This window comes from Mytilus trossulus, chromosome 14, assembly GCF_036588685.1.
Source record: "Mytilus trossulus isolate FHL-02 chromosome 14, PNRI_Mtr1.1.1.hap1, whole genome shotgun sequence".
Taxonomy (NCBI): Eukaryota; Metazoa; Mollusca; class Bivalvia; order Mytilida; family Mytilidae; genus Mytilus; species Mytilus trossulus.
Genome location: NC_086386.1, coordinates 18,703,107 through 18,726,111, shown reverse-complemented (window position 1 = coordinate 18,726,111; position 23,005 = coordinate 18,703,107). Strand labels below are relative to the sequence as shown.

The window sequence follows — 23,005 nt, the reverse complement described above, 5'->3', positions numbered from 1 at the left end:
CGCATGTTTAACAATTTCACGCGGGCAGACACTTCAATGTATAATCTATAACGAAAGTTAAAAAAAACGTGATTTAATCAGGTGCAGACTTATCATTATTAAAAAAAAGAATTCAAGTGGTCTAAAGGTTCAAACTGTGAGTTCATGTTTACATGTCGATCGTACAGATAGATAAGTTCTACATTATTTACCATTCAGGGTGGTTAACGTATTTTTATTTCCATTAAATGAAAGAAAATGCTACGGTCACTAATCATCTATAAACTTTGAAATAGTATTATGGGATTTTCATATCTAGTTAAATACTCGCGTATAATTACACCATACGAACGTCATGAAGAAACAAGAATTACTGTACATGTGTATATCAGTCTCCACACGTACAAAATGCGACACGTTGCATTATTCCATGCGTCCGAAATACTTTTCTGGATTTACTTAATTAGGAACGCTCAGAGCCGCATATTTGAAAACCTAGGATGTTCAAGAACCGACAAATTTGAAGAGCTATAAGACAAAAACAAGTACCGAAAATATAGGTAAACTTATCTAAGTCAACTATGCCTGATTGAGTTGAAACCGTAGTCTCAAAATTTATTATCAAAAGTTTGCTTTCAATTATGTCTAAACTACTGAGCTAATGACAAACTCGGGACTAATAATCGGCAAGCAAAGGTTTTTGCCTTGTGCTAAAACAACACGTTCAATTTCAATTTTATGCGTCCGAAGCGCTTTCCTGGATTAACTTCATTAGGAACGTTCAAAGCCAAGATTGTTTAAAATCGATAAAGTTTAAGAGGTATATGACAAAACAAAAATCCCCGAAATATAGCTAAATCCCTTAACGGATTCAAATAAGTAACGGGCATAAACTAAGAATGGTTGACGACGAACGAACTCACTTGACCAATTCAGGCAGAAAACGAGTCGAACTCACCAGTCAACCAGATTTCAATTTCTCGAGCAGATAGAGGAACTTTTGATTAGGTTGTGAACTTGGTTCTTATAATATCCCTAGTCTTTCTACTTTTTAGGGAATCATGGTACTTCAGACCGCCGACAATAAACTATTTGAACTTAGGTTTATAGTTTTTTTCATCGGAAATCATCCCAAATCCTTTTTTTTTTTTTAATTTTTAATAATTGAACTTCATATGAACTAATTAAATATCGAAATGAGTAATTCAATTTTAAACAATGAAATTTTAAAACGCTTTTGTTTTCAGATGTGATCATAAAACTGGTTGCATACAAGGTTCGAGTAACATTTCAACAGAACCAGGTAATAAATTTATATATCAATTAACGAACGATACGCAATGATAAAGCATACGTTTTAATAGAGGTAACCGGTGAGATCACGAACCGACGAATAATGACGAACGAGCGTATTGGGAGCAGTGATTTTCATATTTGGTAAAGCTCAGTATATTCGAATAATCGACTTAAAAACCCCTTGACACCTCACAAAGTTTCTTTTATTAGAAAACAATGATAAAATACGAGCTTTCAAGTATAAGGATGGATATAAGACTATGCATTTTTAACTTGAATACCGGAAGTGCCTTATATATATATATATATATACAGTACGTATAAATGAATACCTGTGGTTTTAAAGTCACGTGAAATGATAGCATGATTTAATCATGGGGACAATCATTAAATTAAGAGACCGACCGTTTAACTTTTTTTTATCCTGCGCGACAAGTACTTTTTTCAAATTTAACATTATTTTTTATGGTAATTATCCAAGATAAGATTGTTTCTTCCTTATCTGGCCAGATCAATTGTTTTCTCAAATTCAGAATCAACTTTATTATTTCTGAAAAAAAAAAACATGCCCCCGCCCCCTCGTCATGTTAAATGGTCGGCCCGGGACAAATGGTTTTTTTTTTAAATTACTTGTTGCACATTTCTTGCAAGGGACATTTTAAGGAACTGCCCCTAACAACAAATTTGCAACAAATATTAAAAAAAAATATCATTTTACATCCCCAAATCCGCCCCCCCCCCCCCCCCCCCCGAACCCGTTTTTTTCCTATATATTATTTTATATCGCAGATATAGCGGGTATCGATCACCTATCTTTGAGCAGGGTATACAGAGTCAACTATGTGATTCTGAAGGCGACGGCACGGCAGATTTGGGCAGTCAGATTATTTATTTTACAAAAAAAATCAACTGCTATACGCAAGATTATCTATTACACATGTATTATTTTATTGTATAATATAATATGAAGGCCAAGATTTTTGGCAAGAAGCCAGCATACTCATTGTTTTTTTTTCTAGCCATAAAATTTATTTCTAAAATCTGCAAGCTCCGATCCTAGATTCAAAGATTCGTCCCCTTGTACCCATTGAGTATGCGGTATTGCTGTTTTCATTTCATATTTGGTGCTGTAAAAAGAAAAGTACGCCGTTAAAAAAAACAAAACTGGAATTTTATACGTTGGAATTATAAAACTATATCAGTATATTTTATTGGGTTAGTCATCGTTTATTTTGCAAAAGAAAACATAGTATATATGACGTTTTCTGTACAGTATTCGGAATTCTTTTTTTTTCTTTTTTCCTTTATTACAAAGAGTATAAGGAATCTCCCCTCCCCCTTTTTGTTGTTTTTTATTTAGAACATTCTAAACAATGATCCGGATAAATTAAAACAATCAGTCAATACTTTCTTAAGCTTTGCATGTTTACACCCAAGGAGGGGTCACTTCCCATCAACAAGTATATTTATAGACGTCCCGCTAGAATTGGTCATGTTTCAACTTGTTAAATACATGACTATTATTTCCGAAAGAAATATGGCCCCTCTTCATGTTAAATGGTTGGTCAGGGACAAATGATTTTTTTTTATTATTTGTTGCAAATTTCTTGCAAGGGACTGTCAAAAAATCAATTGACCCCCCCCCCCCCCCCCCCCCCCCACTTTCCCATTTTTCACATCCTTTTCCTAAATATTATTTTGATATCTCAGTTATAGCGGGTATCGATCATCTATCTTTGAGAAGGGTATAAGGAGGCAACCATTTGATTCTGAAGGTGCCGGCATGGCAGATTTGGTCATTCAGATCATTTATTTTAGAAAAAAAACTGTTACACGCAGAAGGCTGTTCCCTACTCTAGGTGCTGGCCCGAATTCTTATTTTACCAAAATCAAAATCAAAATATGTTTTTCTGAAGATGTAAGCCTCACCCCTTCCCCCCCCCCCCACCCCCCGCTTTCAAAACCCATCAGAAAATGCTGTGTGACTGACGACGACATACAAAATAAAAGAATAAAACAGACAGTAGCGAGATATTCATGAACCCATGCACGAGACATCCTAACTTGACATTAATGATCCCGCTTCGTGTCATACGGCAAATTATGTGATACGTTCGTGATTCGTACGTGATTCGTGATCTCACCGGTTACCTCTAATAGGCTGGTCCTTTCCCTTGCAACATACGGGTATCACAGATACCTTTGTTGTGAAAGCCAAACAGATAAAGGACAGAGAACCAGTCTAACGTTTTAATAGAAGATAATTTGCGGAGGTACAAATTACTTCTGACAAATAGAGCATTTGCATTGATCAAGTATTTGCTGGCGTATCCGAATCGACGTATCGTATAACACGTAAATGAGGAAACGATAAATTTAGTCAAGTTGGTTCCAATGAAAATATTATATAATGCGTTTAATTCTAATTGAGATCGGTATAAATAAAGGCAACAGTAGTATACCGCTGTTCAAAACTCATAAATCCATGGACAAAAAACAAAATCGGGGTAACAAACCAAAACCGAGCGACCGAGCGAAACGAATAAAATCATTATTGTAAACAAATCTATTCGAAACGTATACGTCGATCGGTGCAAGAATTCTGGTACATGAATAATGCTAAATAATTGTGAATTTTGCTGGCATTTTTTTCAGTTTAAGAATCATTGAGTCAAAATTCAAAATGTGTTTTATGAATATACATCCTACGATATGGATGAAGGGAATGTAACCACATTTAGTATTGAGTTATTTGATTATATCAAAAACGACCAACACGTAATAATTGCATTTGCTGTTCCAACATATTAAAGGTATTATAAGTTTATCTGTTTACGTATTTATCAATTATCAGTATCGATATCGTTGCACCAGTCTTAATATATATCTGTATAAATATACTAGTATATTATTCCTGTTTGTGCAGTATCATCACCTTCTACCGTATCGACAATAATAGCAGCCTTTACATCAGAATCTGTATGGTTTACCACTGAAATCCAAACGGAAAATGGAGTAGAGGATGACAATATACATTCAACAATCTATACAAGTAGTAGTTTTGAAAAAAAAGAAACAACGACGTCTATGTCTACTAAAAAGGGTGAGCAAACTTTAAGGGACAAGCTGTATGAGGAATTGTTAAGCTGCGATGAAAGTCATTGTTGAAATTGGACTGTTTTCTGCGTTTTGGTCAAGTTGTTGTTTCTTTGACACATTACATGTTTCCGTTCTCTACTCTACAATATAATGCAGTAACATTTTCTTTATCATTTTATTTACCTTCGCAAATAGAAACTTAAAACAGATTTAAAAATATATATAATAATTGGCTTATTCATTTGATAGCACTCATTGCGTATAATGAATGTACTTCCTTCCGTAGGAAATGACCTATTCTCGTTTCAGACATTTTTATTGATGTGAATTTGCACGTCTAATGATCTATGCATATCAAAATAATACGGCGTGGTATGATTGCAAATAAAATACCTTTCCATATGAGACAAACTGACATGGAAATCTAGAACATAGGTTACCGTACAACCTTCAACAGTGATTGATATCCATATAGTCAGCTATAGAACACCCCGAAATGACAAAGTAAAACATTCTATACGGGAAAACTAATGGCATGAGTGTTAACAAAGTAATGAACGAAAAATAAATTTTATATACAGCAACAAACGAAAACGACGGAATAACAAGCTCGCCAAAGACACATCCAGCATTTTTGCCAGCTGAAATAAAGTTTTATTAATTTTTAGTCAACAATATTATATTATATTACATTGAATACTGAACTATCGTTATTGAAAATTAATTTTTTTTTTTTATATAGATTCTACAATATCCAAACACAGATATTTAAATTGCAAAATAAAAGGTTTATATATAATGAAATATTTGTAAATTTTTCAAGTATTTGTACCTTCGTTCAATGTCAATATGTCTATCAAATAAATTTCAGCAGACAAAACAAATCGATAACGAGCTTATAATTGGGCGTAGGTGTAAATCAGATTTAGAATAGTTGGAATTGGAGTAATTCATCGTTTGTTAGACAAACAAGGTTCATATATAAAAAGAAGATGTGTTTTTTGCCGATGAGACTATCTACAAGAGATCAACATTACACAAGTAATAAGAATTCAGTAATGAGCAAAATCCATAACGCATTGTCAGCTTTAAATAGCTCCAAAATGAAAGATGTGAAATAATTCTAACGAGAAAACTAACGGCCTTGACTCTTTTCAGCCGAGTTATTAAACTTCTGCTTACAAAACGAGGTTTTAATATGAAAAATTAACTTTTTGGGTAGATCTAGCTCATCAGGTGTAGAACAATTGAAAAAGTCAAGTACTTTAAACGGAAAAAGAACGATCTCACTACATATTAGGCGTAGTGAAAGCGTAATCACATGCCAAACGTCCAATAGGATGAGATTTTTGTTTATTAGAAGACAATAGGATAAACATATATCATTATGATTGTCGTTATAAGAATTAACTAGATTGGAATGTTTTATATTACAGGTTTACTCGAAAGAGAAATTGTAATTTATTCGTTAAGTGCAGCTGTACTTGTACTCTTTATATTACTATGTACAGCATGCCAGCAACGATACCAAAAAGTCTATGGCAATTTAAAGAAATACCAGACAAGCAAGAGAAGAAGGAGAAATATACAAGAAAATCCATTACCGGAAATTCCACTAGAAGACATTGAAGGGGTGTATGACGTAATTGATGAATTGAATATGATAAATGACTTTGAAAACGTTATGGATAGCAACTTTAGCTCAGAAAGTGAAACAAATGGAGGTTATGTTCAACCAGATAACAACGGTTATCTAACTCCATATCAACCTGTTGATGAAGATTCAAATACAAGTAACATCAATGACATTAAATCGGTATCTTTACAGACACCAAACGCAAATGGGGATGCTATAAGTGATCACGTATCCATTACATCAAGCTCAGGCGTACATGGTAGAAAATGTAGCAATATAAACACGAACCGACCGCTTGATCACCCTGTAGATACTCAAGACTATATATCTACACATTCATCGGATTTGGAAACAATATCAAGGGAATCTGGATATTTGAATCCATACCAGCCCATGATTCCAGCCACGGATTTACATGAATATAAATATGTCATTGGTTTTTCCGACGGATCTGGTTCCTCGTTGTCAGAAACATCTACTAAAGAAATTGGAGCTTATATTTCAAATCCTTATCAGGATTTAACATCTGAAATCGATACCCATGACTACATATAGCCATATGTTTCTATTGTGATACTGTTTTATTTGTGACGTGCAAAGATCCCGTTGAGCAGATAACGATTCACCGAATGATAAACACCCTTTTTACTAACAGGTTTGCTTCAATCGAAAACTATCATCTTCTCATCTGAAAATAATTTAATTTTGAAAGAAAAAAAATAGACAATGTTCAATAGATGTGGGGGAATCCTTAAAACGTTTGAATTGTTATCTTAAAAAAAAACGGTTTAAGTTTAAGCTCAAAAGAAATGGCTTTTGAAAACAAAGATTTCGAATAATAATTTAAAATGAAACATGCCTTAACTACGAAATTTTTTCAACGTACAACAAAAGATTGAGATTTTGAATAGCATACGAATTAATTACATTCAATCACTGTCATAATCTGAACATTTTACATTTTGAGGTTTGAAAAATGGCGTTAAAAGTGTATAATTAAATTTTGGATGTAACGCGTCTTCTGATTGGCTGACGTTATTTTGTTATAAGCCCATAGACATAATTAAGTCATGTGATCTTGACGTCTTCATCGTTTTCCACCGTTTAAAATGGAATTTAGAATTAAATTATAAGAAATGACTGTAATCCTTTTTCTGTCTATTCGAAATGACATAAAAAATGTGGTGCACACTGTTCATAACCCGCAACGAGCGTTATTCAGTGTGCACCAACTTTTTTATGTTATTTCTTCTTTGACAAAAAAAATATTACATTCATTCCTTCAGTAACTTTAAACGCATCATAAAGGAAGGATTTTATGTAAATAGGGACGGAAGAAACATTATGACAATCAGAAATTACCAACAGAATTAACAAACAGAATAAAATGACCTAATAGGCAAACCACCATAAGATAAACAACAATACACAATACATGTTACAGAAAACTAAAACTGAGCAACAAATACTCCCCTTAACATTTTATTTTGCACCATTATTTTCAATCCTTAAATTTATCATATTATCGAAACATCAAAGCTAGAATATATCAATGACGCAGTTAACTACATGTCGTATAAGTCGACTTGACAGAGAACACATAGCGAAAGTTAACAAATGTCCAAATGGTGAAGTTGAAATCATCCCTTCGTAAATTTTACGGACGCCATCACGAGTTGGTTGACCGTTAAGGAATAACCGTTTCACAAATGATATCGGATATGTTCCTTACGTCGTAACTACAATCCCCTTCCCTTTCATGAATTTGACCTACCGAATTAGACTATTTACCGGATTTGTAATCACATAAGCAACACGACGGGTGCCGCATGTGGAGCAGGATCTGCTTACCCTTCCGGAGCACCTGAGATCACCCCTAGTTTTTGGTGGGGTTCGTGTTGTTTATTCTTTAGTTTTCTATGTTGTGTCATGTGTACTTTTGTTTTTCTGTTTGTCTTTTTCATTTTTAGCCATGGCGTTGTCAGTTTGTTTTAGATTTACGAGTTTGACTGTCCCTTTGGTATCTTTCGTCCCTCTTTTAACAAAACAGAAATACGATTAAATCTGCTAAACGTTTTTTTTTTCTTTTCTTCGAAAACCAGCTAAATGATCACATAACTTATTTCAAAGTACCGGACATAAACGTTGGTGCTATAAACGATATTTTTCACGAACCCTAGATGTATTAACCTTGTTTTTGATTCATATGAAACATTTTAAATAAGTAATAAGTCATTATCTCGTATAAATGATAATCGATAAAAGGGAGATGGAAATATTGATAAGATACATTCAACACACTCTCTGTTGTTTTCATGACATTTACGTTCCGTATTGGTGAACCAAGTTTTGATATAGAAAATCGTTGGTAGTAAGCAATTTTCTACTTACTTAATCGGAAATATTACAACGTCATCAATAACCAATATATCTAAGTTATAATTTATTTTTAAAAGAGAGACGCAAGAGACAAGAGGGACATTCAAACTTTTATGTCGAAAATAAACATACATCGCCATGGCAAAAAAAAGCAAATGACACATAAATAATTTGTTTGCGTAACACAAACCCTACCAAAACTGTGGTGAGATTAGGTGCTACAGAAGGGGATAACCGGATGTTGCACCCATGAAGTACGATGTTGCTCGTTTGCAAGACGTGCTTCCCATATGTTTACTTCTCTATACAACATGTAAATCCTTCTTATTGGATGACAGTATTTGAACCACCACCAGACGTAGTTCTGTGTATTATTCAGAGGCCGAGGACATTAATATAAAGTGGATGTATTCATTAGTTCAAATTGACTTCAAACTCGCTCGAAGCATCTTTAACCACTCCAAATAGTTTTAAGTTCGTTTTCATGTTGAGCTATGACATTTCTTTGAGTTAAGATAAGGTAAATGCATGTTTAACCCGCCATATTCTTTTGTGTTCCTGTGAAAAATCAGAAGCCTGTAAGCCGATGTTTGTCTCTGACTAGTTTATCGTACTCGATTTCTGTTTTACGCATATATATAGTCTTTTGAGCTGTTTCACATTTTTCTCATTGTCAATGGCTACTGGGCGGTCTATAACTGTTCATAAACCATTTTATAACACGGAGTAATACATCCCGCACAATAAAACAGAGACATTCGATATATTTTCAATTGAACGACTTAACGTCCATTTTTTGTAATCGTATCTTTCATTTTTACTAATGTGCTGTGTCTTTATAATTGCTTGTTGTGTTTCTTTTTACTGTTATATATTGTTTTCTTTTTATAATGAGTAAGAGTATAACACAATGTTGACTGTTGTATCCCAATTTGTTGACATTTGTACATTGTGTCTGTTTGATTTTTTTTACACATCGTTGTCAATATAATGGAATTGTATGCGATTGTCATACAGGTGAGAGGATTAGCTAGCTTATAAACGAGTTATACCCACCATTTTCTACATAAGTAAATGCCTGTACCAAACAACGAATATGACAGTTGTTATTCATTTATTTGATGTTTTTGAGCATTTAAGTATGCAATTTGATTTAATTCTCCTTGGAGTGCGAAATTTTGTAATTTTATCTTTTGTTTCTACATATGTTTTGTAGGACATGAATGCAAAAAAATAGTCTGCAGAGACTCCAATTATTTTTCTTGATTTGATACGTATCCTTTTCCAATCAAAATTTAAAACAAATTTGTTTTATTAAGACAGTAGTGATATCATTATCAATTAAGTGCGCCTTTGTATTCACAAATTGGATAGGGCAGTTGTCCGAACACAATGACTTACACAGGAGGATATAGTAAATAAAATGCTATTGGTTTTTTTTTAATTCTCATTTGCAAATTTACAATATATTATATTGTTTTTCTGTAAAAATAATTTAGATAACTTAAGGCAGTGCACCTAGAATTAATAAGATTTCTAAGTGATTATCCGTTCGAGCTTAATGATGAATAGGCGTGGCAAGGCCAGAGTTAGTTTTATTTGTACACTATATTAATGCAAGTTCATTCACTGCAATATTGATGTGCGTAGTAATTACAACCACATACATTTATTTTGGAATAAATTAGTACAATTAACGATGTACTTAGGTGAGGTTTGAGGGAATATGAGTCAAATGTGCGGACTCCTTGGTGTTTTTCCATACAATACCATGTAAAATATTTTGCCCCACAACACCCATTTATTTTTTCATATAAAACGTAATGGCTCATGAAAAGTCATTTACCAAAATTTTAGAAGATTCTTAATTTTCTTTCTTTTGTTTTGAGACCTAAAAATACCAATCGAAAATAAGGTAAAAATCCGAGTTAGCATTTTCCCACCATATTGTAAATCTCAAATATCTCGAAAAAGGAGGTCCATGACCTATCAGGATGTTTATCTTATTTTTATTCTTAATTGATGCTCTACAAGTATAAAGTATCAATTTTAACTTCTTAATTTATCAATTTTCACCAAACCTCACCTAAGAACATCCTTAAGAAAATTCGAAGTTACTTATCAATAATATCAATTTGATGTTCTGTCAACTTGTAACATTAGTCAAAAGTGACAACTTCTATTGTACAATGTTTCCAATTGATTGCTTCAACATATCTTCAATCAAAATATCAAAATAAGGAGATGTTGTATGATTACCAAAGAGATAACTCGTATTTAATGTGTTTTTTTGTCAAATAGTTTCCGGTATCGTACTTCGATATATATGTCGTGTACAAGTTGCAATTTTGTACAGGTTAAAACACTACATATATTCTTGATTTCTGTTCTTTTGATTTGAAACCCTAAAAATACCTAAAAACCATTTTTAAGCAATCTGTTGTTCAGGTTATAACATGTACGAGGTACTTTTGTACATGTTATAACTGGTATTTTTGCATTATACAAGTTATAACGTGTACACTATTTTTGTACATGTTATAACCTGTACAAAATCGCAACTTGTACACGACATATACACATTTTGACTGTCAACTCCTTGGGTTTCAGCGTTCCTTACGATGAAACGCTTTTTAATTTTCATTTTTTGTCATGGTGTTGTGTTTTTTCTGCTAATGATTTTGATTATTCCTCCGTTATATTCAGATTACTAAAAAGTAAGTATTTGACATCACCTTCTTTGCTATTTTTTTCTTTTTATACTTTTTGATTTCTCTTTTTTTTTAATGTTTAATCAAAATGTATGAGTCAGACGTAGTCATACCTGGGAGTTATACCAATTTAATATACAGGTATTACCATTAAGGTTTAATAAGAAAATATGCAAAAAATAATTCTAGATTTTTTTTTTATTTAGTCTTTTAAAGATGTCCTTTAATAAGCGAAATTAAAACAAATCAAGAATTTGAAATTGTTACTATATGTCAAAAGAGCATTAGTTAAGGAACAAAATACAAAAAAAAATGATAGGTCATGAAGCTCCTGTTCGAGATAATTGATTTTTAAAATGTAGAAGAAAAAGGGTGACTCGGTCTTTAACCTTTTTTTACATAAGTATTTTTAGGGTTTCAAATCAAAAGAACAGAAATCAAGAATATATGTAGTGTTGGAAAATGCCCCTTCATGAGCTATTAAGTCTAATTTGTAAAGTAAAATAAGTGTTATGATGCACAATATTTTACCTTGTATCGTATTGAAGAAAACGAAGGATTCCAAACATCTGACACGAATTCGAAACCTCACCTAAGCCTGACTTTAATAATTTTACTAATAGTTCAAATAAATAAGACCATTGTGGACGTTAAAGTATTTATGTATAAATATAGAACACGTATATATTAAACAGAAGCACATTACAAATCAAACAGTAATTTCGTTTGAACAATTAGTTATATTGACATTATTTAAACATATTGAAGTTAAACATGTATTTGCATGATGGAAAGTTTCAGTCAAAAATCTGACCATAGTAGTAAAATGAATATTATTGCCTTTACTTCTGATATAAATGTGAAAATATATGCGAATGGTACCTACCGAACTAAAGACGTTCTACCGGGTTTGTAAAACACGAGCAACACGACGGGTGCCACATGTGGAGCAGGATCTGCTAACCCTTCATGGACTTTTGAAAAAAAATATTGTCTTTTAAATCAATTTTCTTTATTAATTAGTTAATTAGTTTGAACTATTTTGTTGATAGCTCTAAAACTAACATATAAAGTTGAAAATTAATAACAAATACTCCCTGTTTTTCGAATTTTTGCCAAATTAATCGATTAAAACTCAAATGTGTTTTTTTTTTTAAAAAGACTGAATATCTTATGATCATTGGGGTCTATATTTTTTAAAAGTCAATTCGATTTTAGTCACGGTTTCATCTTATTATTGGTTTCTTTGTAATTGTGTAACTATCAATGAAATAAGATGTAGATACCAACGTCTATCAAAAACAGTCCCAGTATATAATTATTCATTTAATATTCAAATTTCATGATCGGTAGCTGTCGGTTGAAAGTCTTTCAAACAACACTTTGTAGTGATAAGCTGTTTAAAATTTTAAACTTTCAAATCAGTAAACTAAAAATCTTCCTTTTACCTTTTTCTGGGAGAAGCTAGCTCTTATATATAGTTCCTTAATTAAAAACACAATAGTATAATATTAAAAACTGTAAAATATAAACAAACAAATAAAAGAATTATTTACATGATAATCTGATTAGTGTGTTAACAAACAAAACCATGTGCTAGTTTATCAATTATTTTACATAAAAACACAATGTTTATATGTAAAGATGATAAAAGAAAGGCCGATATGTAAAATTTCTCACTATTTAACAAACAAACGTAAAAAGATAATTATCAAAATCTGATAAACAATTCAAAATGAGTCTCCTCACACATTGAAAAAATGCAGTGTGAATCAATATGCGTAAGATAATACAAAAATACCTGAATAAAATCCTTTTACATGTAAGTGGTAAGCATCATAAGTATGTTCATAGTAAAATCAAAGTTTGAGTGAATGGAACCAACTAATCTTAAATGGTAAAAAAACAAAAAAACATAAACTTAGAAACTACTAACAAAAGCTTCATTATCAGTCTACATTGAAATTTTACAGAAATGTTGCCCATTAATGTCTCATTCTTTAATAGTCCAGTCAACATAAGTTTGAATTTTGAACTCATTGCAACATAAAATAATTAGTTCTTATCTATATCATTCAGCCCCATATATACAAAGAAAAAAGTCCCATAAAATCTAACTTCAGGAAAACACAAAATCTTTTTTGTCAGATTTTGGTTGATTTTCTTAAATTCATGTAAAATATGATATTTTAGTTTTCCATAAGTTAGATATTGTTGACTTTTTTCTGTGTATATTTGGGGTATAATGCTAGAATTTAAAACCTAAAAATCTTCTGTTGCAATTACTTCAAGGTGGGGATCAAATTTATGCTAGATTGGCTGGACTATAGCAGTTACATAAAAGCATTCGAGTTTTCAACAATTTACGTAAAATGATTAAAATTGACTTTTAAATCTAGTATACATGAAGATATTGATCAATATACATCTTTTTAATTATTGCATTTTTTTTATACAGAAAACAGAAAGTGGTTTCTTTTCAAATTAACACGTTTCAAACACAACTATAACAGTTACTGCTTTATAGTTTTCGTCTTTTTTAAATAACTATTTGTATTTTGACAATTCGCTTCAAAATTAGTTTCCAAAAAACATTATAATTTTAAATAGAAATGCAGAAATGAGAAAAAACAGAGTTTGTATGCTTAGTATTTAGTTCAGTGAAGTAAAATATGTTCATTAAATAAAAGAATTTAAAAGTTCTTCTACGAGTAATGCTGGTGTTTGAAAGCCCTAAAATATATCTATGTAATAGACCTCGTCAAGAGTTAACTCCCCTACCTTGCTCTTTTGAAGTTTTCGGATTTTATTGTCATCTGACATGTACATATTATGTAAAACAAAGCTATGCTGATTTAAATATTAATTTGGCAGCTTGAAATTTAAAGATGATGATAGGTTTCAGTATACATTTTTTAGTGGACAATAATTTAGCAAATTTACAAAGCTAACATTGTTGGGTTGATGTTTAGACGAGTTGTATATACATTATGTACACAGTCATGTATCACCATCATTGATGGCGATCCGATGGATACATCTGTTGTAGGGTTGTCACTGACTCAGACGTACTTATATATATATATATATATCAAAAACAATTTTTAATATTAGCTAACTCGAATTCCGAGCCTACATTTTAAGAACAAGCAAACAATTGAATTCAGTTGTTTTCACAGAAATTCTTAAACTGTTGTTACGTTTAATAATCGAAAAACGTATGTGGTAAGTAGGGAACAGATTAACTTTTGACGAGATGCATTCATAATAAATTTCTGGAAAAAATTATATGAATCTCAAGATAATCTCAATTTGTGTTTGATGTGGCGATTGAACTATACAATGGGGGTAAACGATTAGCACGTCCCTTTTCAGGAAGTTCTAAATCAAATAAATTGGTTTCTGTTTGTGGCATAATCGTATGCAGCGGTGGAGTAGGTGGTGGAGCAGGAAATGCCATCTTTTTCTGACCATTTTTAAATTTGGTATTCCTTGAGTCTGGCTGTATAGGGTTTCCGTCATCAACTAAGAATGGTCGAGGATATGTAGCTGCTTTATTTTTCTTCATGACCATAACGACTATGAAGACAGCTACAATTATCACTAACAGGCCTGTGACCACGCAGGCTATGATGATGTAACGACTGTTATCTGAAAATAAACACAAACTATGCATCATAAGCCTTGATTCGAGATTTCAAGTTTTAATTGTTTATTTGTCAGTGTCATAATATAAAACAAAAAGGTATAAGATAATAAAACAAATCATGGAGGGAAAACATGGCAGTTGAAAAGGAATATCAAATTCAAAAACCAATTACATGAGTAACTAATTGTAATAAAGAATCACTCGTTAATATAACTTCAGATTGGATGGTACTTCTATCCAGTGGACCCACTTGAAAGCATACACTACAATTACAGTAGAGTTAGTGACGTTACTAACGTAAATTGTTGTTTTCGCGACGTCAAACTGTGACTTCTCACGAAAAGATGCAGTTTTTCACTAATTTTTATCTTCCAAACTGATATAACTTGTCGAGTTCATGGACCCCTCTTTTTTAATGATGACATTTGGTTTGATAACATATAAAGATTATTTGTACCAATTTTCATGAAAAAGTCAATAGTGCCTTTTTTAAATTCGATAAATATACAGCAAAAAATAATGTTTTTTTCTATATTCATAAACATTTGATAAAAAATTTGTAAAAATTACAAATAATTTTAGAAAAACAGCTTGTGTTTATATTTAAAAACAAAACAATATGCATATCTGTCAAAAATAAGAATACGTTCTCAAATCTGAATATTGAGAAAATGTCTGAAATTTCAACCTCAATTTACTCAGAAAGTACGAATGCAGCACATGATGGTATATTTTTTATTACATTTTTTGATTTTGTAAGGTAAAAAAATAGCCTTTATGCAAATGTTCATCAAATTTTATTATGGGATCTAAACTGTATCGAGTGCCCTTAAATTTTGTTTTATTTTTACTCTCCTGGCATCTCTATCATTCATAAAGGGGGTTTCAGAACAAAATTGTCAAATCACATTATCACATAGATAATTATACATAATGACAAAATTGATGTTAAAAATATTAAAAAAAAAAAGCTGAAGTGGAAAGTACTACGACTTATATGATATTTTACACATTTTAACACTTATTTTTTCTCATACATTTATGTGTTCAAAAAATACGAGCGCAAGATACCATGAGAAGAATAAGTATTAATATGAGACCGGCAATATTATGGCAAAATCAAACCAATATACCGACGAAGAGACTAACAACAGTTTAAAAACACTGTGTAAACAACTCAAGACTGGGCAACACGAACTTCACCGTAATCCGGTGTGATAACAGGTGCTTAAAAGGGTAAAAAAATAAAGGCAACTGTAGTATACCGCTGTTCGTAATTCATAAATCTAATGAGAAAATAAATCCGGGTTACAAATTAAAACATTTATGTAAAACGTCAAGACTTGAAATAGAGTTAAAAAATCCTAATCTATTGACATAAACGAGAAACAGTAAAATGACAAGTATCCCTTTCTGTATAAAATTTAGATAATGAAAAAAAGATATATAAGAAATTATAAGAAGATTTAATTAATTAATGTTCAGATTTTTTTCTCAAATGTTTGGGCTAATTGTTGACCTGTTTTAAGATAAATGGCGATTTTCGTATAACTTTGAATAGGCAGTAGTCTTCTTGGAACTTATATATAATGGACTACCAATGTGGCAAATAAATGTTAATTGTTGTGCATCGTTCTTTCTGTTGACCCTAAAACACACTTTCAACGGAGTACCATACCTGTAACAACCTGTGCAAAATATGTGATTGTCATGCTAATGATCGGAATGATTTAGTTCAAATAACCCGATTTGCGGAATCTTGTAAAAGTTGTAGATATAAAATATTATCTGGAACTGGAGATATATATATATATATATATATATAAACGAGTCTAAATTGAAAACTACGTTCAAACCGATGACTGCGTTGGATAAAAACCGCAGTTTTTATACGTGTGCATGTCAAACAAATTTCGTTGTAGAAGGGTCTAAAAACAGCACAAACAACATTTTCCAAAAGACCAAAAGAGTGAAAAAGTATATTTAAACAAAACGCATTTGACTAACAGGTCGAACAACTGATGTTCTTTAACCCTGCTGACTGCCATTGACGATTGCCAAATAAAATTGATCACAAGATGTAACAAAATGGATCCTAATATAAATTTTTATTACGTCACAGAAAAAAAAAAATTGTTAACTTGTGGACAGGATGTTGTGCCACAAACATTCGGTGTCAATATTTCTTTAGTACACCATATCCGGATTTCGACAATATATATATATATATATATATATATATATACAACTCGTCTAAACATCAACCCAACAATGTTAGATCTGTAAATTTGCTTTCGCAAATTTTTGGTTCTTCCCTCGCCGGGATTCGAACCCATGCTGCTGTGATATCGTGACACCAAATCGCCTGCACTGCAGCCGTCCCGCTAGACCACACAACCACCTGGGCTCTCTAAAAAAAGAGCTTTCGGTGGCCATATGTTACCTTTCCACATCAGTTTTAATCTAGCGGCGTACTACAGTACATGATATATAAGGCATGAAGATGTTATTGTTACAGATCAGCTAAATTATCTATAGTAAAGAATCCTACAAATTAATGTAAGATACAGTCACAGAAAATAATTATATTCATAAGTACGTCTGAGTCATATATATATATACAAGTAAGTCAAGTACAAATTCCAAGGACGCCCAAGAAGATAAAATGTAACATGCATCAACAACACTAAAAGCAACATCAATTTTACCATTTCCAGCATCTGAAACTATGGAGGGAGAAGTTGTGGTATTTAGTGGAGCGTTGTTAGGTTGTGCAATAGTAACTGTGGTGCTTGCAAAAGCGCTTGCGCTGCTGTGCGAGTTCTGGTCTGCAGTGGAAATCAAACGAAGGAAATATATATTCTGAAGTGCAAGCTATGCTTTTTAAGTTAAATTAACAAATGAAAATGGTGTATGTTTAGAGCTAAGGCTTAAATTTCGTCTTCTATCTTTTGCGTAAAGAAGTTCATTGGTATGGCTAAATGCCGTTTTATTTGAAAACATCCTGTAATATCACAAAATGAAAATATTAACTACATAGATATAAACAGATATGTTACAATGTATGCGTACCAATGAGATAACTCTCCATCCAAATCACAATTTATAAAAGTAAAATATTATAGGTCAAAGTTCGTGTATACATCATAAATGTGTATGCCATAACAATTATCTGCTTGCCCTGCCGGAGCACCTGAAATCAGTCTAGTTTTTGGTGGGGTTCGTGTTGTTTATTTTCTTAGTTTTCTATGTTGTGTCATGTGTACTATTGTTTGTCTGTTTGTCCTTTTCATTTTTAGCCATGGCGTTGTAAGTTCATTTTTCGATTTATCTAAACATATATGTTCATGCTCCTAATTAATTTGTCGAATTGCAAAATACGTTTCGCATTTCAAGGTTGTATATTCTAAGTAATGATAACTTATTGCTATATCTGATGTTTTTAAAACATTGCTATTATGTGTTTGAATGTTTTGATCTCAAGTGTTGCTAACAGTAAAACCTCTAATATAACATGTATAATGTGATGAGAAATAAGTTGCAGATTTCTTACTTGCGTCTACGAAACTGGTAAGTGTGATGGGTGTGCATATCAAGCTCGAATCGAGAGGTCAGGTTTAAATTTGATTTCTTATTTTGAAAACTTCAAAAGCTTTCGGCACATTCAATTGTGCATTGCAATAGCTATGAATTATTTTAAGTATTTAAAATAATGTAAGTTATAAATGTCTTATGGTAAAAAAAATCACGTTTGTATTTTTAAATTGAATATAAAACTATGACATTTTTGTGGTATGATTACCATTGAGACGACTCTCCAATTGACACAAAATGTCGTAAAAGTTAAACACATATTGGTCACCGTTTGGCCTTCAAAAATTAGCAAAACCAAAACTCCATACTATGCTTAAAATGCCCCGAAATGACAAATGTAAAAATATTCAATCAAGAAAAATAACAGCCTTGTACAAAACAATACATGGAGCAAAACCAAAGTATGCAGCAATTAACTACCCGCACTGAATCAGAGGATCTGGAAAAACCTAAAGAAAGTATCGGGATTAAAATGCTTGCTGGCGTCAAAACCTCTCTATGACTGGGAACAGTGGTGAAAATTGCATCATAAGAACAAATTATAGAAAACAGTAGTTAGGTTTTTATTTCATCTGATCGATATAATACTGATTTTTTTTTATTATCAAAAACAATTCGTTGTATGACATAAAAATTAACCCAACACAGTTGACTATCTTGTAAGTCGAACTATTACAACATATACTTATACACAAAAGGTGAATGCCAACCATTCACCCTGCCTAGTTATCATTTAACTTATTTTATCGTTATTTGGTTAGTTTCATTAAGATATCAAATACTTTGGGATTTCAAAGAGATAACAAAGGTAATGGAATAATTGATAACAGAATACCATCTTTCAATAAAGCATAGAGTTGCAATAAAAGAAAAAACGACCAATAAATCACTTAAATCACGCACAACATTTATTTTGACATACCAGGTTGACCAGTTGTATGAGATGTATTGCTGTTGCTTGCGCTGTTTGTAGTTGTATCTACGCTGTTAATGTGCATTGCTGTAGTGTAAGTGCTATCTGTGCTAGTATCTAATAGTTAAATGCATAAATACTTTAATCCAACATCCTGTCCCCAAGTCAATCCAATCTAATATACAATACTTTTGTTTGGAAATTTTAAATATGGTAATTTACTTTAGAATATCTTTATATTTAAAAAAGAAGAATCTATAGTATCACAGTAATTGATATAGTGGCAATGGCTCTATTACAGACTTTAGGACCAGAACTTGATACAAAAGATCATCTGCAACTTGGTGATGATTATAACATGAAGAAACAGAAAGGAGGCATTACAAAAAAAAATTCAAATCGGCATTCGATAAGTCTTCAGTAGAAGATTTATACATATAAATAATTTTGATCACATAAATAAAAAATAATAAATTCGTATCAGAGTAAAATCTCTCAATTTCATATTTCGGTTAAAAAGAACAGACTGCAAAAACTGCAAAAGAAACGAAAAAATTGACATATAGCAACAAAACAGCAACAACAACAAAAGCAACATAAATATTACCCTTTCTATCATCTGAAACTGTGGAAGAAGGAGCTGTTGTGTTTGATGAAGCACTATGAGATTGTGTAATAGTAATTGTGGTGCCTGTGAAAGCGCGTGCGCTGCTGTGCGAATTCTGGTCTGCAGTAAAAGTCGTATAAATAAAATATTTAGCTAGTTTTATTTTAAGCGCTTTTAGTATGCTTTACTTGTTGAATTTACTTGTGTATTAATGGATAAGTTTGGTTACAGTTTTCTGCGTTAAATGATTAATTGGTATAACTCAAAATGTCTGGTCAGTTAACACGAATATCTGTTCTCTTATGAGGATTTAATCATAACGCTACTGTTCTGAACTGAACGGCCTCAATCGACCGAAAAAACCAATTACAGATCATACATGTATTTCAATATAAAAAAATCTTGATTTTGATTGACCACTAATTGTTTTTCTCTTGGATAAATGATCTTGCATAATTGAAGGTTTATATTTTACGTAAAATGAAGAATACATCCGCTACTTTACCGTGGCTATAAAAAGTCAAACACGGGGAGGGACTGAATTATTTCTGTAACAAATAAAACGAGCTATCACGTACCAATAGTATCTTTGTTTGTAACTGTAGAGAAGCTGTCTTTTGAAGTAGTGCTGCTATATGCATTTGGATTTTGTGTTTCAGTACTGAATGATTTTCCTGTAATAGTACCACTGGCATGACTTGTTAAAATAGCTGATGTGTGTGAAATATTGACAGTTGTTATCCATTCGTTTGAAGTGTTAGAGCTTTAGATTTTGCCATTTGATTAGGGACTTTCCGTTTTGAATTTTCCTCGTAGTTCAGTATTTTTGTGATTTTACATTTTTTTTCTCGAAAAAAATAACTATTAAATAAATAAGCTTGACTAATGTATTCGTTTTCTTTTAATTTCTGAAGTATTCGAAAAACTTATTTTTAACAATTAAACAAATTACTAGTGTTTTTGTAAACAATCTAAAATATATAAGATACAATCATTAACCTAATCATAATGTGTAAAACACAAGAATTAGAAAAACATGAGTTATCCTGTTTTTCAATTACATTGTAGAGTTTCAAATTGCGTTCAGCAATGAGGCTATTTATCAACAAATGTATTTTACTACACCCAAATATTTGTTTATACTCCGCTGCCCCCTGCTGTGGCTTTATAAAGTCAAACACGGGGAGGGACTGAATTATTCCGGTAAAATATAAAACAAGCTATCACGTACCAGTGGTCTCTTTTTTTGTAGAGATAGAAGATGCGGCTAGTGAAGCAGTGCTACTATAAGCATTTGGATTGCTAGTTTGTGTTTCAGTACTGAATGATTCTCCCGTACTATTACCACTGGCATGACTTGTGGATATATCTGATGTTTGTGAAAAATAGCCAGTAGTTGTTTGTAAATTTTGATTTAAAATAGTGCTGGCAGTATAAACTTCAGGTTCATGTGATGACGACGTAATCGTAGATGTAACACTTGCGTCTACAAGCATATAAGTTTAAGGAGTGACAAGCATATAAGTGTAAGGATGTAAGCTTGAATTGAAAGTCAAGACATAATTTGATTTCTGATATTTAATTAATTGAAAGCGTTTGTACTCTTATTTGTAAAATTAAGTTTCAACGAATTTAAGTTGAACTAATTCAAAAGAGTTTATTATATTTTTATAGTAATAAATGTGTCTTTATTTTTACAGATAGTAAAATATTTTTCTATCTAGAAATTAGATAAATATATAATTAACATATATACATTCAACTTCATTTATTATCTTAACATGCTTAATGTGGATAGAAAAGGGATGTTCGTCCAATTAAATTTAATTTAATAAAATTAATTTTGGTTTGTTGGATTTAAACATCTAATATTTTGATAGTTCACATGGTTATTAAAGATAATGGAATAATAAAGCTGTGTTCTATTGATGATGGGCAAGCTTAGTTTAACCAGCATTGCACTACAAAGCACGGACCAAAGCACCAGCAAATTCACATACGACAATTTATTTGACATACCAGATGTACCAGATTTATCAGATGTCGCGCTGCTGCTTGCGCTGTTTGTAGTTTTACCTGCGCTGCTAATCTGCTTTGTTGTAGTTTTACCTGCGCTGCTGATCTGCGTTGTTTTAGTGTCTGTGCTAGTTTCTAGTAGGTAAATGCATAAATTCTTATATATATACACATATTTTGAACAAAACTAATCCAAATAAGTCTCCTCTTAACATATTGTAAATCTTGTAGAACTTAAATATTTTGAATGTCCTAAATCCTAAATCATGGTACTTAAGTGCCAGTCTGCCTAAGAAACAGGCAGTGGTGAAAACATGACCAAAAAAACCCACCCAATTTGACAATGATTTCAGTTCATAATATGTAGTTATGCACAAAAATAACTTTCATTTCCGTGTTCTGTTCTGCTAATAGAAGATACAATTTGGTTGAAATGCACTAGGAATTAACGAATAAGGGGAGATAACTCTGTAATTTGCTATCATTTTAACCAATTTTCTAACCGAGTTATTTGAAATTACCAGACGCACACAAACGAAAGACTAATAATTTTGAACTCAGGATGATGGTAAGTATTAAATAGCATGATTAGTTCGGTGGGTTTTTTCTGATCATGTTTTGATTTTTACATAAATTGCCTGATTCTTACAAAGACTGGTACTTAATTCATAATTGGTACTTGCAACATACATGCACTAATGCTGACTTGACATAATATAAAAATGCACTACTTTATGATTTATAATAATAGCGTTATACTACTGTTGCTATAATTTATACACAGGTTTAATTACAAATCATTTATATAACTTATGATAAAAACGCGGAAGATAAAGAAATATATATTACTCGACAAACATTTATTTTCTACAATTGTAATATTTTGCAATTTTGGACTGGTCAGAATAAAATTAGGAATCAATCATATGACTTAAATTTCTTTGGTAGTTCACGAATCTGTTAGTAGCTTTTAAGATTTGCGAACTCCAGTTGTTTCTCTTTGAGTAACACTACTAACAATGTTAAACCTTACCAGTGATTCATTGTATGCGTGTATTATAAATATATCTTTTTTAATTAAAATATATAAATAAAAATAAAAAAAGATAAATATACTATATATAAT

At 31.6% G+C, this 23,005-nt stretch overlaps 2 protein-coding genes across 2 annotated transcripts in view; one reads left to right on the top strand and one right to left on the bottom strand.

The window, feature by feature from the left end:
* Positions 1–334: 334 nt before the first annotated feature.
* Positions 335–6,955, top strand: LOC134697541 (uncharacterized). Its single transcript, XM_063559821.1, has 4 exons — positions 335–354; positions 1,227–1,282; positions 4,202–4,378; positions 5,811–6,955. Exons 1-4 carry the CDS (start codon positions 335–337, stop codon positions 6,563–6,565), a joined length of 1,008 nt encoding a protein of 335 aa, XP_063415891.1. The 3' UTR covers positions 6,566–6,955.
* A 7,110-nt stretch (positions 6,956–14,065) lies between these two features.
* The window catches only part of LOC134696913 (uncharacterized), a 35,639-nt gene continuing 26,699 nt past the window's right edge, over positions 14,066–23,005 (bottom strand). Inside the window, exon 5 of the mRNA XM_063558880.1 lies at positions 14,066–14,751. Within this exon, the coding sequence (XP_063414950.1) occupies positions 14,408–14,751 (344 nt within the window). The 3' untranslated portion in view covers positions 14,066–14,407. The remainder of the gene's footprint in view (positions 14,752–23,005) is intronic.